The following is a 15454-nucleotide window of genomic DNA, read 5'->3' as shown; positions in this document are numbered from 1 at the left end:
CCTCAACCTCCTCATTCATCACATTACTTAAGTCCACATTCCCCATGTATTGAATAAAAGGGCCCCAAATATTTTGGAAGTGTGGTAGTTTATCCTTTATCCTGTAAGTGATTTTCCCCATTGGTAAAGTTGTGGACATTTCATAATTTTGTTTTAATTTGGAAAATCATTGAATATACTTAATTTATGAGTCTTTATTTACCCGTGCCTTACAGCACGTCACTTTAGCACAAACATTTTGGATTTATAGCTCAAAAATGTTATGAATAAAGGGGAAAAAAGGGTTTTAATGAAGGAAACAACAAATGTCAGACAGGAGGAAGCAGCAGCTCGGCTGGATCACTGCAGATTCCTGGTTTCCACAATAACTCAGAGCAGTGTCTAAACAAAGGGCTGGCTTTGGTCTGCTCTTTGGGGTTTTTTTTGGGTTTTTTTTTTGTTTTTTTTTTTGGGTCTTTTGGGTTTATTTTAGAACTCTGGAAAAGGTTACGTAATCCGTGGAGCTGAAACACATCTGTCCTCCACCAGAGCCCAGAATTTCACCTCCGTCTGCTTCGCTTCCCTGGAAACTGCTGGATTCTTGTGGCATTTTTAACTGGCATACCTTCTGCTAGACACACACACACACACACACACACACACACACACACACACACACACACACACACACACACTTACTTACATAAGGTTTCCCTTCTGGTCTTCACAGCATCATTTCCTGCAGATTGTCTGCTGCTGTTAGACCCAAGAAACCAAATGAATGAAGCAGGCTGGTCGGTCGTGTGCAGACGGGATGGTTTCTGGATTCAAGCTATTCTGGGAGTTTATGATCAATTAAAGGCGACTTCATTTTGTCCCAGAATGAGGACATTCCAGCGGTGCAGCAGTAATAGCTTCAGTAATTTAAGACCGTCGGGTTAAAAGTGTGAAGCAGAACAGAACACTGTGACAAGTGATGAGAGTCTGCCATCCATCCTTCTATCATCCATCTATACATTCATCTACCCAGTCATCATCCATTCTTCTACCCACCAATTCATCCATCATCCATCCATCCATTGTCCATCCATCGATCCATTCAAACACCCAGCAATCCATCCGTCCATCTATCCATCCACTAATTCACCCACCCATCCATCCATTGTCCATCCATCCATCCATCCATAAATCCGACCACTCATCCACTCTATCATCCATCCACCGACCCATCCAACCATCCATCATCCATCCATCGTCCATTCATCCATTGTCCTTGCCATTGGTCTTTCCATCCACCCATCTGTAAATAGTTCTGACTACTTACAAGTAGGATGACAATTACTGATAGTGGAAGAATCCCCGACTGTTTGTTACATTATATGTAATTACCATCCATCCATCCATCCATCCATCCATCCATCCATCCATTTTTGACTGCTTACCTGGACCGGGTCCCGGGAGTAGCAGTCTCAGTAGGGATTTCCAGACTTCCTGTCCCCAGATGTTGGCCGTTGCTTGAAACAACAACGGCGTTGGGCATTACAGACTTAACGCATTTTCGATCTGCTCTCGCAGTCGTAGACCAGAATGTCTGTTTACACAACAACATTTTCAAGCGGAAACAGTTTTTCGCATTTGTGCTGTTCAGTCTCTAGAATTTGACCGGTCGATCGACAGAACCTCATGGCACTGAAGACGCACTGATCTGTAGAAAGTCTCCTCTGAGTGACACTGAATGACATTTAAATGAGTTGGAGAACTTCACTGGAAAGTAATTCGGGTGCTAAACTAGACAGTTCCAACAGTTCCCGACTCTGTTTAAAGAAATATTCAAACTGAAAGCCATACTTTTGATGACTGTAGATCCAGGCTGAATCCAGTCAAGCTGGAGTGTCGAGAAAACAACATGAGAGCCTGGAGACCACAGAGAGCCTCCAGCTCGCTGGATGACAGATGAGGAGTCTGGAAGGAGGGTGTTCGTCTGGGTTTACAGACGGTTTACAGTGTGGAGATGCATGTTTTCCACCAGGGAGACACATGTGTGCACGGAGAGTGGAAGTGGGAGGTGGCAGAAAAACAAAGAACTTTCCTGTTGTTTATCCCTACAGGGGAGAGAGAGAGAGAGAGAGAGAGAGTGGGGAAGGTGGAGTTTTTCACAGTTTGATACCTGGAAGGGGAGAAAAAGACTTCATTCACATTTCTGTTCCACGAGGAAGAGGAAGAGGAATGAAGGAGGGAGAGATGAGTGGAGGAGTGAAGAAAGGAGCAGAGTGAAGGAGGGAGAGAGGAGTGGAGGAGGGAGAGGAGAGGAGCAGCTCGGGGGAGTGTTCCAGCGCTCTTCGGGCGAGAAGCAGAGTTTACTGGAAAGCAGAGATGGGGTCGGTTGCCGCCTCCGTGGCTCTGCTGTGTCTCTGCTCTCTGGGAAATCCTTCAGGGACGAGCGGCGCTGCAGCAGCTCAGGTCAGGACTGCACCTCTTCTCTTTTCAGACACTCAGCGTTCGCATTCACAGCCTGCAGCCTGTAGAAACCAGCAGAGAAGGTGTGAATGGAGAGTTATCAGCTGGACCCACCAACCGGACTGCTGCTCTCCTGGGAAACTTTAGGAAACATTTAGAAAACAACTCTCAGCTACATCTGGCCACATCTGGTTGGTGTTTAACCTGAACGAAATGTCTGGAGCCAAAGGAATTTATTACAACAAACTAACAAAATGCATATAAATGTAGATAAAAGAAGGTTTTTTTTGGCTGCAAACGTCCAGATGAGAAGGTTTGAATCTTCCTTCACCTCAGTATTTACCTCCTGGACTCTCAACTCGAGCTTCTATTTAAGCAGGAGGAAAATGACACAGTGGAGGCGGATGAAAGCCAAGCAGCCTGGTGTTAGAGCGGAGTCCAGCTTCAAATTAGAGCATCCCTCAGTCTCACACACACCCCCACACACACAAACACCCACACACACTGGCTTCACAACGAGAAGCGTCTGGTTTGACTCTGCAGGTCTTTGTCTGGGTGTGTGGAGTTTACATGTTCTGCCTGTGGAAGGGTCTGTGTGTGTGTGTGTGTGTGTGTGTGTGTGTGTGTGTGTGTGTGTGTGTGTGTGTGTGTGTGTGTGTGTGTGTGTGTGTGTGTGTGTGTGTGTGTGCGTGTGTGTGTGTGCGTGTGACTGGATGGTTGGAAGTTAAAAGAACAGATGGCTCAACACCTAATGACAGGATGGATGGACGGATTTTGAAAAGTGTCAGAACTAAATCTAAACATCTTAGTATATAGATTAAATCTAGGTCCAGATGTGTCTCTGAAGATACCCAGATGTGCTTTAAACAAAGGCTAGCAGGTCATTAGCATGTAGCATACATGGAATCTGAACCAAAACATTACAGCTACTGTGTAAAACAAGCAGAAAGCTGAGAGAACCGTCCACAGCAGTCCTCCAGTATGAGAGGTTTCCATTCATTAACTGCCTACCAAGGTATCCAACTGAAGAAAACACACAGCAACACTACAACGTGACTCAGAAACAACAAAACACGGCTGAAGCTGGTTGTTTACCCGTTGGTACGGTAATCAGCTGTAATGTCTTTGGTTCGGTGTATCATCAGGAGCCGGATCCAAACATCTGAGGCTCATTTCGACCGGCTGCAGCCGACACGCTCACCAGGCTCTGTGTGTCTGCCAGGTATCTGTGGTGGAGGTGAAGAAGGCCAGAGGAGACGTGCCGGATATTCTTCCTGAACCAGAACCGGAGCCGGAGCCGGAGCCCACCAGTCCTGCGTCAGACTTTGAGAACTCGTACAACTACGTCTGTAAGTTGATTTATACTCACATAACAGTGGAAACTGGCTGACACACCTTTTAACGGTTACAGTCCCTTTTTCAGTTTCATTGTTGTTGAATATGAGACAAAAATGTCTGATTATTTCCCGACAAGCAAAGATAAAAACGAACTGACTAAACAAGAGTGGTTCAGTCCATTCTGCAAAACTACAAAATGAGAACGTAACAATGAAGATGCTAGAAGATGACAGTAGAAATCATGACCTTCAGTGCCTCATTGCTAATGACGTAGCATTAGCATTAGAGTCATGCCGTGAGGGTGAGTTCATGAAAACATGCTACTGGATTCAGAAATCCGGTGTTTGGAGAAGCAGCTGTCGTCTGAGTTCCTGAATACTCCACCAAGCTGGTGCCAGAGCTGGTGCCAGTGGTTTGTCGGTTCAAATCTAACACCTCTGAAGAACCAGTTGCTTTTCCATTGACAAGGAGCCAAGGGAGAGTGCCGTCAGTACGTCACTGAACCCATTATGTTTCACACCGAAACCCTTGTGAGTGCCCACTGAACCCGACAGAATGAATGAAAAATGAATGAAGTCGTTCTTTTCAAGATGGCGGTGATGCGTTTCCAGTCTGCATAACCCCGCCTCCAGCCGATGACGTACCGTCGCTTCACTCTGGCCCTGCAGAGCCCCGGTGCTCGCTTAGCACCAGCGTTAAGAGTCTGGAGCCAGAAACACAAAGAACCGGTGGTTAGTCGGGCTCTGGCTCCGAACTGGACCCAGCAGCAGCTTAATGGAAAAGAGGTCATTGAGATGGAATGGTTCAAAACCCCCGAGTCACTTTACTGACCGGTGACTCACGAGGCATCACGTCCATAACCTCGCTCACTCAGTCATTCCTGCTACAGCTGAGTCTCTGCAAAGAGGAAAACAGACTCTGCAGCTCTTTCACAAGCGCCAAGTCGGCTCGACTTGCTTCGTCTTTTCCATCATGTGTTGCTACCTGATACCAGGTTCCTTTCTAGTACCAGCTCTGTCGCAGTTCCAAGCGACCCGAGTCGAACCAAAAGGTGACGTGGGCAGATGGCTGGCCACTGATTGGCGATTCTACTAGACGAGTCAGGAGAGACCAATCAACCCCCAAGAAGGATCAGGATCAGGGATGGATGCACAGAAGTCAACTGCATGGAGTTTCTGTTGTCTGACGAGAAGATTCAGCGAGAGCTAGACGTCTCACTAAAGACATGACATCCCTGGAGGGCAGAGACGATGGTGGATGGAACATATCTGCTTTCACAGTTGCCTTACTTGCCCTGTGCTGTCCCCCTGTCTCTCCCCCTCCTTCTGGGTTCTGTCCCTCAGTGTCCAGGCTGGCCGGGATGGATCAGGCCATCCACAAGCTGAACGTGGGTCACTACACCCTGGATGTTAAAGTGTCCCAGCTGATGGACCGTCTGTCCAGGATGGACGGTAAGACCCCTCTCCTCAGCTTCCAACGGTTTGGTTCAAAGAAAATAACATTTGTCCCCGTCCCTTCACATCACCACGGTGACAGCTAAAGTCGGGGAGCTGGAGGACAACATCCGAGAGGTTTACCAGCACAGCAAGGACAACCGCAAGGAGATGGGAAGACTGGAAGGTGAGAGTGGATTAGAGACGCGTACATAACTGGATTATCGTAGTGCAGGTGCCCAATACTGGTTCTGGAGAGCGCCTATCCAGCATGTTTGAGTTCTCTCCCTGCTTCAACACACCTGAATCTAATGATTCTGTCATCGCATTCAGGTGTGTTGAAGCAGGGAGAGAACTCAAACATGCTGGATAGGCGCTCTCCAGAAACAGAACTGAGCACCCCGTCATAGTTGTGTTCAGCTGAAGTGGGAGGAAGATGCTCTCAGATGTTAGCTGAAGGTACATGTGTTATCTGAGAAAAACTGCCAGCATGCTGCTAATTAAACATGCTAATGCTGGATCTCCTCATAACGAGGTAGTTTTTCCAATTCAGATCAGGACTTTCGGCATCAATAACTCAACGAAACATCAACACACAAACAACGCCTCTTTCTCTCCAGTGTGCGTTGGACAATATTCAACAACCTCATTTTAATCATAAGTAGTATTCTTTCAAGGAGCAGAAATGACACCAGTGGTGAGAAAGGTTTCTAATTTGAATGAGGCGTTTCGTTGGGTGATAGGTGTCCTGTTGGCGACTGGTGTCCTGTTCCGGCAATAGATGTCTTGGTATATAAGTGTCTCGCTAAAACAACAGAGTTCTCTTGCTAACGATAGAGTTTGTAGCAGGATGCCTATGTCCTTATAACACGATCCAGCTCAGAAAACACGTCTTCACTGAGGCAGTTCTGCACTTCAGTACTTGTCCTACAACGTAGTTCAGTATCACACATCATGACGTTACAAGCTACCGGAACGTCTGAACTTCTGGCCAGAATCTGCTCGTAACTGACATTTTCTCCAACTGTTGTCTTTTCCTGTTGTGCTCATGTGAAGAGAAACTTAAACCCAGACCATAGAGCATCTTCCTCCTACTGACTGATGGAACTTGTTGATTTTAGAGACATTGCAGGTGAAGCCAGCTGACGAATCACGAGTCCTGTCAAATCTGACTGTTGAACCAACAGGTTGCCAGAAGGGACGGCGGCTGGGATACAAATGTTACCTGGTGTACAACAGCCAGGAGGATTACGCCGGAGCTTCCAGGAAGTGCCTGGAGCGAGGCGGCCGCATGGCGATGCCCCGGGACCGCCGGGAGCAGGAGGCGCTGGCCGACTACGTCAAGACCTTCTTCCGGCCGGGGAACTGGCCCGTGTGGCTGGGCATCAACGACCTGCGCTCGGAGGGGATGTACCTGTTCGACGACGGGACGCGGGTCTCCTACTTCCAGTGGCGGAAGCACTTCCTGTCCAGCCAGCCGGACGGCGGGCGGCGGGAGAACTGCGTGGCAATGTCGTCGGACGACGGCGACTGGTGGGACCACTACTGCGACCGGACCATGAACTACGTGTGCGAGTTTGACGACAGGGTGGCCCTTTGAGACCAGCTCTGCTCAGACCTGACGGTCACTGATGTTTTCCTGTACTTTACTTACCTTTAGCACATCATAGGAGACTCATTTAAATACTAAAGAGAAGGAAGGGTTCGGCTCTGGCTTCAGGATTCCAGGGGAACGCGCCATTATGTCGAGCATTGCAACCGAATAATACAAACACTTATGTAGATGATGTTAATGTCTCTGTGCTTGAAGATGTGTTTTTTTAAATAACAGTGCTCTTTCTCTTGTGACTAATTTACACCATTTGTTTCAGAGTTTTCCTGTGAAGGTGGAGGTAACTGTCTGCTCTCGGTCCAGCTCTTAGTGTTCAGATTAGGAGTCACTGTAATGTTTTGGATAATAAGATCATAGCCTCTATTTGGCCTAAATATGGATCCATACTACGACTGATTCTAATCGGTCCGGTACTTTAACGGTAATCTTATCTCTACTTTTTTTTAAATAACATTTTAAAATATAAAGTTTAAAAAAGATTAAGCTTTCGATTAAATCTCTTTTAGTTCCACTGCTTTGGTGACGATCACACTGAACAACAAGTACTTGCCAGACCAAACTGTCTGTGGATCATTTGGTACCGGGCCACAATGAGACAAAAGGTTTTGAAAGTGTACGTTTAATTTTCCATTAGTCTGCATTGACTGTTACTTTGAAAAACGCCCCTCTTCCATCAGTGCTTCTTTCTTGCTATTGGCTCCATCTTTCCTCTTTTTTAAGTGCATCATTAGGACAGTGTGTAAAAGTTGAGAGTGGTTGATGAAATGTTTGTTTTCCAGAGAGGAGCCCATTCCTGCAGCTGCAGCCATGCGTCTGGAAGCCAGCAGGGACTCTGCACACATTTATCTGCTGGAATCCAAAATATTTGCTTAAAGTCTCCCAAAGAGAAACGACCAAGCAGTTTGTTCAGCTTGCGCTGATTTATATCTTCAGTCTGTGCTCCTTCGCTGCAGAGTTCAGTCTGTGTTTGAACAGATCCCACCAGACCAAACCATCACTCCGGGTGTTTATCCTCCCGTAACCATGGAAACCACTCTGAAACCCGAGCTGCATGACTTTCTGGGTTGTGTAGCAGAACTACATCAATACAGTGATTTCAGTTGTTAATCTTTCAGGGTTTCATGTTCGTCCTGTTGTGTCTCCAAGTCTTGAGTGTGAAAGGTTCACGAGTTGAAGATAAAACGGTTCACAGTTCTTGAAAGGTGTTATTTTATTGAAAACATCAGATTAGAATCAATTCCATCTTTATGCCCTGCAGTAAAGAGCTCAGACCGAATCAGTGGTTCTCAACCTGCGGTTCTGGTCTGGAACCTCAGACATTACAGCTCGAGGTCCTGAGGTCCCGTTTACACGACAGCGTTTTCATTTTAAAGAACATTCTTCCCTCCTCCCCTGCGGAGAGCGTCATGCACGACCGGCGTCTCGCACACATGCGCACGGCCGCCAGCGCGGTCAGAAAATGCTGAACACTGCGCCTCTTGTCTGGCAACCTCAGGAATTCATATGATTGGCTCTGGAACCAGGAAGTAGTGACGTCTAGCTCTGCCCACCAGAGTTATTCTGTCCAGTAACTCATTTTGAAAGAAAACTCCTGACCAAGACATAATTGAAGGAGGCGACAGATTGTTTAAAGGGAATGTTTCTTCAATGACAGCTGAAAAATGGGAAAGATTGTAGTTTTTCTAGGAATTTCTTACTTATTGCACCTTTAAAAAAGTTCCACGCTTACGCAGAAATACTCAATGTAAAGTCGCAGCAGAATGTGGACTGGGAATCATGACACATGAGGAAAACCTTCTTGTCCATCTAGAGCAGCAGTAGCGTTTCAGAAATATGTGTTTTCACCCGTTTCCATGGAGACGGAACATTTCTGAAAAGCAGCGTTCACTTCATTTGAATGGAGATGGCACATTTAAGAACAGGCACTTTTCTGTCGTTTCCACCGAGTTGGGGCATTTTAAAAGACGTGTTTTCTGAGATTTCCATGAAGACAGAACTCGATCAGTTCCAGGAGAACCACTGATTCGAAGAGCAAAATCATCTGAACGCAGTTTGTACGAGTTAAAACTACAAAGGCAAATCAGCGTTTTCAATATTTAAAAAGCCGACTGACACGACGAAGGAGATCGGGAACCTCCGCTCCGCTCTTCCATCGGTCGCACGTCTTCATGGTGCCATGAGTGCGAAGTGCGACGTCACTGACGCGAAGCGGAGAGCCGCTCTTCTTCTGTGGTGTCAGAGGCGTGTCCGGACCGGCGTGTCTCACGCCAAGGCGTCCGCGGCGTCCGCCACCTTCACGACGTCCGACGCGCTCGGTCGGTCCACCGTGGTTTTGCACGGGTGAGACAGAAGAACCTTCCCCGCGTCGTCCAGCAGGAAGTTCCCGCCCATCTGGAGGAAGAAGGAAAGACTCTGCAGTGAACTGAACCCAGAGAGAGGAGCTGGAGAGGAAGCGGCTCTGCTGCCCTCTGGTGGTGGAAAACATGTACTGCAGCCGCATGATGAAAAATCCTGAAACTTCAGTGGCTTTGCACACAAGGAGAAAGACGACGTGAAACAAGGACACACACAAATAAAAGCTTGTGTATAAACTCACATGTTGACACAGATTTGTTGTGTGTGTGTGTGTGTGTATGTGTATGGAAGCACACAAACAAAATCACAAAAGTAAGCAAAAAACACACAGAAACCAGAACACCCCAGATGTGACAACAATAAATCACACAAAAACACCCACCCAAAAAAAAAAAAAAACACAACCGGAAAAAAGAACCACACAAAAAATAAACACACAAACACACACCAAAAAAACAAACAAAAAAACAGAGGAAAACAAAATCTCACACACACAAAATTCATGTGAAAGAACAACACACACAAAAACACCAGAACACATGAAGCCATTAAAAAAGTTAGGCTGACCAAAAAAAAATCTCATTGTGTGTTTACTGACTCTGTGTGTGCGTGCGTGTGTGTGTTCTCTCACAGGTGTATTGTATTTTTAATATGTTTTCAGAGTTTTTGTCCTCAAATTGTTCACAGTCCAAACAACCAGAGTGTTTCCACAGATCGAAGTCCACCGACAGTCAAACACAACCAGTGTTTAGATAAGTGTCACATCAGCAGGCTTTCGTGTTTTGACAAGTGTCACATTGGTAGGTTTTAGTGGTGCTCCGTCCAAATTCAAAATAAGGAAGCAAAACAGTGACCTGTCTGTGAGAAGGACTCGTCGAGAAGCCGTCGTCCTTCATTATTCCTCAGGTTTGACGCTCAGTGGAGTCGGAGGACATGTTTGCTGCGGTGTCCCGGATGGACGCCTACCTGGTAGATGTCCTCCAGGAGACGGGGTGCGATGTCGGGGAAGTCTCTGTTGGCGACCGGGAACTCCGAGTACCGCAGCATGAGGTCGAACTGTATCACCTTGGCGTAAGACGAGCCCAGACCGAAGGTCCTGTAGAGCTGAGCAGGAAGCAGAGGCGAGAGGAGTTAGAAACACAACAACAGACTACAAACATTAAAGAAGGTGCGTTTGCCCCCATTCTGTAGAGTCAGAGCATTTTCAAAAAGTTGCGTGAGGCCATTTAACGGAGTTGGATCACGTTCTAAAAGTTGCACTCGTTTTTCAGAGTAGGAATGTTTTCAAAAAGTTGCGTTTGCCCATGTTTCCACTGGAGTCAGAGCATTTTTGAAAAGCTGTGCTGCTGCCCCATTAGTCAGGCTTATCAAAAAAGCTGTGTTTTACCCCCGTTTCCATGGAGACAGAGTTGAAGGTGTGTTCTGTCTCCAGAGGAAGTTGTTAAAACCTTGCCGTCTGGATTTTTTACCCAGCAGCTGCTGAACTCTTCAGACGCCGAGACTTTTACGGTTCCTCCGGAGCTCCAGCTGCTTCCAAAACATCTGCACTAAAAACACTTGCAGCTCCGACTCTTTTAGAAAGTTCAGACTGAGGAACTCTCAACTTCAATTATTATGAGTTAATAAAAGAACAGTGCAGCGATTGTGATGTGCTACTACAAGACTTAGCATGCTAACCCGCTAGCTTTGTAACTAGACTCTTCAAAATAAGCTTCAGTGGTTCGGACAGTGACGCCATGTGTTAGCATGCTAACAGGTTAGCCTGTGTTGTTAGCATGCTTACTGGTTAGTCTGTTGTTAGCACGCTAACAGGTTAGCCTGGTGAGAAGTGCTGAGTCACTGCTGCCACCTCATGGGTAAAAGCGGGAGACCGAACCTTTCTCTGTGGATCCAGCGCTAACGGCAGGCTACATCCCGTCTGCTCCAACCACAAGGCAGCCGCCTCCAGGCTGCCGAAGGAGACCACCAAGACCCTGATGGACCGAGACTCCAGGAGGCTCTGGGGGGGGCGGGGGGCAAGTTAGTAGGGGAAGGGGGTCATGAAATAGAAAAACACATAAAAAACTGAAAAATAAAAAAAACATGCACAAAATAGAAAAACAAAAATGTTATCAGTTGTGCTGGAGGTGGGTGTAGCTGGGTGTAGCTGGGTGCAGCTGGGTGTAGCTGCTGTATGACTGTCAGTAGCGATGGAGCTGGGTGTAGCTGGGTGTAGCTGGGTGCAGCTGGGTGTAGCTGGGTGCAGCTGGGTGTAGCTGCTGTATGACTGTCAGTAGCGATGGAGCTGGGTGTAGCTGGGTGTAGCTGGGTGCAGCTGGGTGTAGCTGGGCGCAGCAGCCCCCCCTCACCCTCTGAGCCTCCAGCTCGGCCACATGGTCTCGTCACGGTAGTCAAGCTACGTGTCTGAGCAGCACCAGCAGCAGCTTCTGTCCAGATTCCACGAAGCTTCCCAGAGTCACACTCCTTCAACACACACATACACACACACAGTCACCGGGGGTCAGCTAGCGGCTAGCCGCTAGCGCTTCTCCTACGTGTCACCGCTGCTTCAGCTCATTAAAGAAACATCTGGAAGACAGAATGTGTCTCCAGACCCGGTGGTGAGGAGACAGAGGAACCGTGAAGGAGCTTCGGTTCTACTGGAGGACAGAACGTTTCCAGCCACCAGTCAGGATACACCGGGGGTTTAACTCAGGATTGGGTTATTCTGAATTAAGCAATTCTGAATTATATTGATGAGCTCGTTAACTCGTCACAACAGACTGCTGGACGAACAGCTGGACCAACAGCTGGACGACCATCATGGATCAAAGCAGCTTGGAGACAGAAGCATGAGGTTAATGAAGACAGGGCCCCCTAGAGGCGAGGCAGGGCCTCTAGAAGCGAAGCGGCGCCCTCTAGTGGCGAGCAGCGAGATGGAGCCTATAGAGGCAAGATGGGCCCTCCAGTGGCGAGGCGGCGCCGTTACCCTCCGCTGCGTCCGTCTGTCAGCTGGAGGTCCAGATCCAGACGGTCGGGGATCTTGGTGTTAGAGAGTTGTCTGTCTGTCGTCTGCAGACCATCGTCCACCGTCTGCAGGAAGGAATCCCACTCAGTCTGCACGCACACGCACACACACACACACACACACACACACACACACACACACACACACACACACACACACACACACACACACAGTTTTATATCAATACTGACATCAGTGAAAATCAAAGAAAATAAATATGTGAAATGCAGATAAATTTGGATCCGATACAAACCTCCAGCTGTAGAAGCTCCTCCACCTTCTCCCTGACTGCTGCACGGCTGAAACACACACACACACACACACACACACACACACACACACAGCAGTTTTATTTCCCTCAGTTCCCATGAAGCTGGCATTCACCTCCTATAAATCAGACACACCCAGATAACAGTCATACTCCTCACCGCAGGCACTCTGGAGTATACACACACACACACACACACACACACACACACACACACACACCTATGTATTTATGCTCGTAATCTGGATGAGGACAAAGATCGTTCAGAGACAAATTACTGCCTGGCATCAGACGCCGTGCGTCAACCTGTCACCACGCCCACAACGAGAATCGACCGATTTACGACTCCAGATACCCATTATTCTTCTTCTGAGTAATCTGAGTACCAGCAGCTGGAGCTCGGGGTCCGAACAAACGGAAGACACCATGAGGATATCGGCCTCAACGGATGAAGACTGGAAGTCAAATTTGGACTTCCTGTTGGATTTCGGTCGGGTGTGTCAGGGTCTTGATGAGACGAAGGCGTGAGCGCTGGTTTGGTTTCTCTCTGACATTCCGACAAGCTGTGGTGGCCATTTTGAGCGTATCCAGGCGGCGCTAGAGAGTACATTTTGGCAGTGATCGGGTTAACATTTTCAGTTAATAAAATGTTTCACCAGTCATGAAGTGTGAGCCAAACTTGTTGAGTTTTGGAACTAACAGGTTCTTTGGGACTTGGTTCCTAAATACTAGATGTATCTATATGCAGATGATATTCTTTTATCAATCCCAAAGTAAGTCTCCTCAATTACTGCATGTACTTGAAGAATCTGGCTCTTACCCTGGTTCCAAACTCAATTTACATAAAACCCAAACTTTAACCTTTCATCTGAATAACCTTTCACGTGAATAAATTTATAGAGCGTATAAAGTTAAACCGACAGTGTAATTAAACACCTTGGAGTCCAAATACAGAAAGATTCAACTGCCATCTATGACCGCAGTAATACCTCTATAACAGCTGGTATCAAGGCTAAACTGCCGGTCTTATCACCGATACAGCCTCCTGGAGCTCTTCCAGCCATCGCCGAAACAATTTAATGACCTGAACATAATGATATTTACTTTTATCTGGGCAAAACAAAGACCAGGGGTTAGATTTAAGACACTACAGCTGCCAAAAGATAACGGGGGAGAGGCCCTTCCCGGTTGGGGAGATTATTCCAGAGGAATTAAAACATGTGTATTGGTAGCGAAACAACCTATAAACGTAAGATGATCAAGAACTGGGTGGATTTTTGGGTTATTTTATGGAAGCACTCACTTTCATTTTAAATTTATTTTGCAAATTTTGTTACTTTTCAAATAAAAAAATCCAAAATGTGTCCATGCCTTAATTCAAAAAGCAATGGTGGAGGTTTTATAGCCACACATTCCTGCCAGTTTTCGGCATCCTCTCCCAGCCGACCTGCGTACTTACTGGAAAGATTTCTGCCAAACTGCTTCGGCTTCGCTCTTCTTCTTCACTCCGATGCTGCTCAAAGAAACAAAGCCACTGTTTCAGAGTCGCAGATCAGATGGACAGGTGTGACCGGCTGTAACGGAGCGCCTGGCTCCTCCTCACCTCCTGTAGAAGTCGGCCCCGGCTGTGATCAGGCCGAACAGGGTGGAGATCTTGTGGGGCACGAATTTCTCCAGGGAGGCTGCAGAGAGAACAAAAGGGCCACAGTTACCAGTCAGGGTGATTTGTGCAATGCCATTATGCTGGCAGTGAGCATGACAGGGATTAGATTTCACCACTTTGACACCAGAGAGGCCTTTTAATTCCACATGATCTGCTTCCACTATGTTCTTCTGGTTAAAATGTTTTAATTATTCATAAAAAAAACTGCAGCTCTGCAATATAATCATGGCAATTACATCCTATTTCTACTCTGAACTTGAATAATGTCATGAAACAAAGTCCAATTTAATAGATTGCACTTTTGCTCCTTCGCCCCAAAAACTTTTAATCCAAGTTTAAGAATACCAGACTCCATTTATTTTTCTCCATTTTTGCATTTTTAAGCCAAACTTTAACAAAAACTGTTCCATGGAAAAAGCAAGCACAATTCCTGAAGTGATTTAATCTGTTTAAAATTTCGGCAAACAAAATATAACCATTACTGACAAATTAATCATGTTTCCTGACCTTTTAATTCCAGCTCAGGCCCCACTCAGACCAGCTGATAAATGGTGTCATGGACCATTTCTGCTTTTCTAACTTCATAACAGGGGGATTAAGGTATGTGTCAAATACGCCGAATTATTTAAGAGACTTGAGCAACTCCACCAAAATTCAAACTAAGTTTCTGGATGATATCTGAACATTGTATTCCTGCTGATGAAATTAAATTGTGAGAATTTCAGATGGAGTTCGTTTTGCGGTTCCTACCTGCAGCTTCCTGCTTGGCGTTGTCCAGAAGGACTCTGGTCAGGTTGAGCAGCTGGTTGAGCGCGGACACCAGGGTGTCCTCACTCACGTCCTCCTCCATGGCCACCTGCTGCCGCTCCGGCTCGCCGACTGATGCGCGACACCCGCTGCCGTGCGAGTTCAAGTACATCCTGAGCACGTGAACGCAGCACGTGGGCCGGTGCTGCGTTCAGGGGAACTGGGAAAATTTGCTACGATTCAATACGAGCAAGTCTTCGTGAGTTAGAGATGCTGTTTCAAGTTTTTTAACTTTTGATATATTTCATTCGGGTGTTGTACTGACTAAAGTCTATTAATTTGAATAAAGCTACTTTAATTTATTGTTATTAAGACAACTTTTCAAGTGAAAACACATTTGTTTTTGCATTTTTTATTTCACAAAAGTTTCTAAATTAAACATTTTAATGTAACTGGTGCTCATACACAGTAGCAGTTTTCAAAATGCTGCGTTTCCACTGGCTCAGAGAACTGTGGTCGCAAAAATGGACCCGAAAAATGCAATAAAAGCTTTCAGTTTTCACATTTGAAAAAAAGTCTTCAACTCCTGCATATA

At 46.6% G+C, this 15454-nt stretch overlaps 2 protein-coding genes across 2 annotated transcripts; one reads left to right on the top strand and one right to left on the bottom strand.

Annotated features, from left to right (window-relative positions):
* The first annotated feature begins 2352 nt into the window (after nt 1–2352).
* Nucleotides 2353–9311, top strand: clec11a (C-type lectin domain containing 11A). The gene is made up of 5 exons (XM_030110297.1): nt 2353–2439; nt 3659–3785; nt 5118–5225; nt 5311–5394; nt 6395–9311. Exons 1-5 carry the CDS (start codon nt 2353–2355, stop codon nt 6805–6807), a joined length of 819 nt encoding a protein of 272 aa, XP_029966157.1. The 3' UTR covers nt 6808–9311.
* Nucleotides 8030–14993, bottom strand: selenol (selenoprotein L). Its single transcript, XM_030110296.1, has 9 exons — nt 14863–14993; nt 14053–14131; nt 13909–13962; nt 12435–12480; nt 12143–12270; nt 11523–11637; nt 11051–11173; nt 10141–10278; nt 8030–9210 (listed from the first exon to the last, which is right to left on the bottom strand). Exons 1-9 carry the CDS (start codon nt 14960–14962, stop codon nt 9082–9084), a joined length of 912 nt encoding a protein of 303 aa, XP_029966156.1. The 5' UTR covers nt 14963–14993; the 3' UTR covers nt 8030–9081.
* Nucleotides 14994–15454: the final 461 nt, after the last annotated feature.

The sequence above is a fragment of the Salarias fasciatus genome, chromosome 15 (assembly GCF_902148845.1).
Source record: "Salarias fasciatus chromosome 15, fSalaFa1.1, whole genome shotgun sequence".
NCBI lineage: Eukaryota > Metazoa > Chordata > Actinopteri > Blenniiformes > Blenniidae > Salarias > Salarias fasciatus.
Note: the sequence above shows the minus strand (reverse complement) of the source record. Positions and strands in the feature narration are given on the sequence as shown.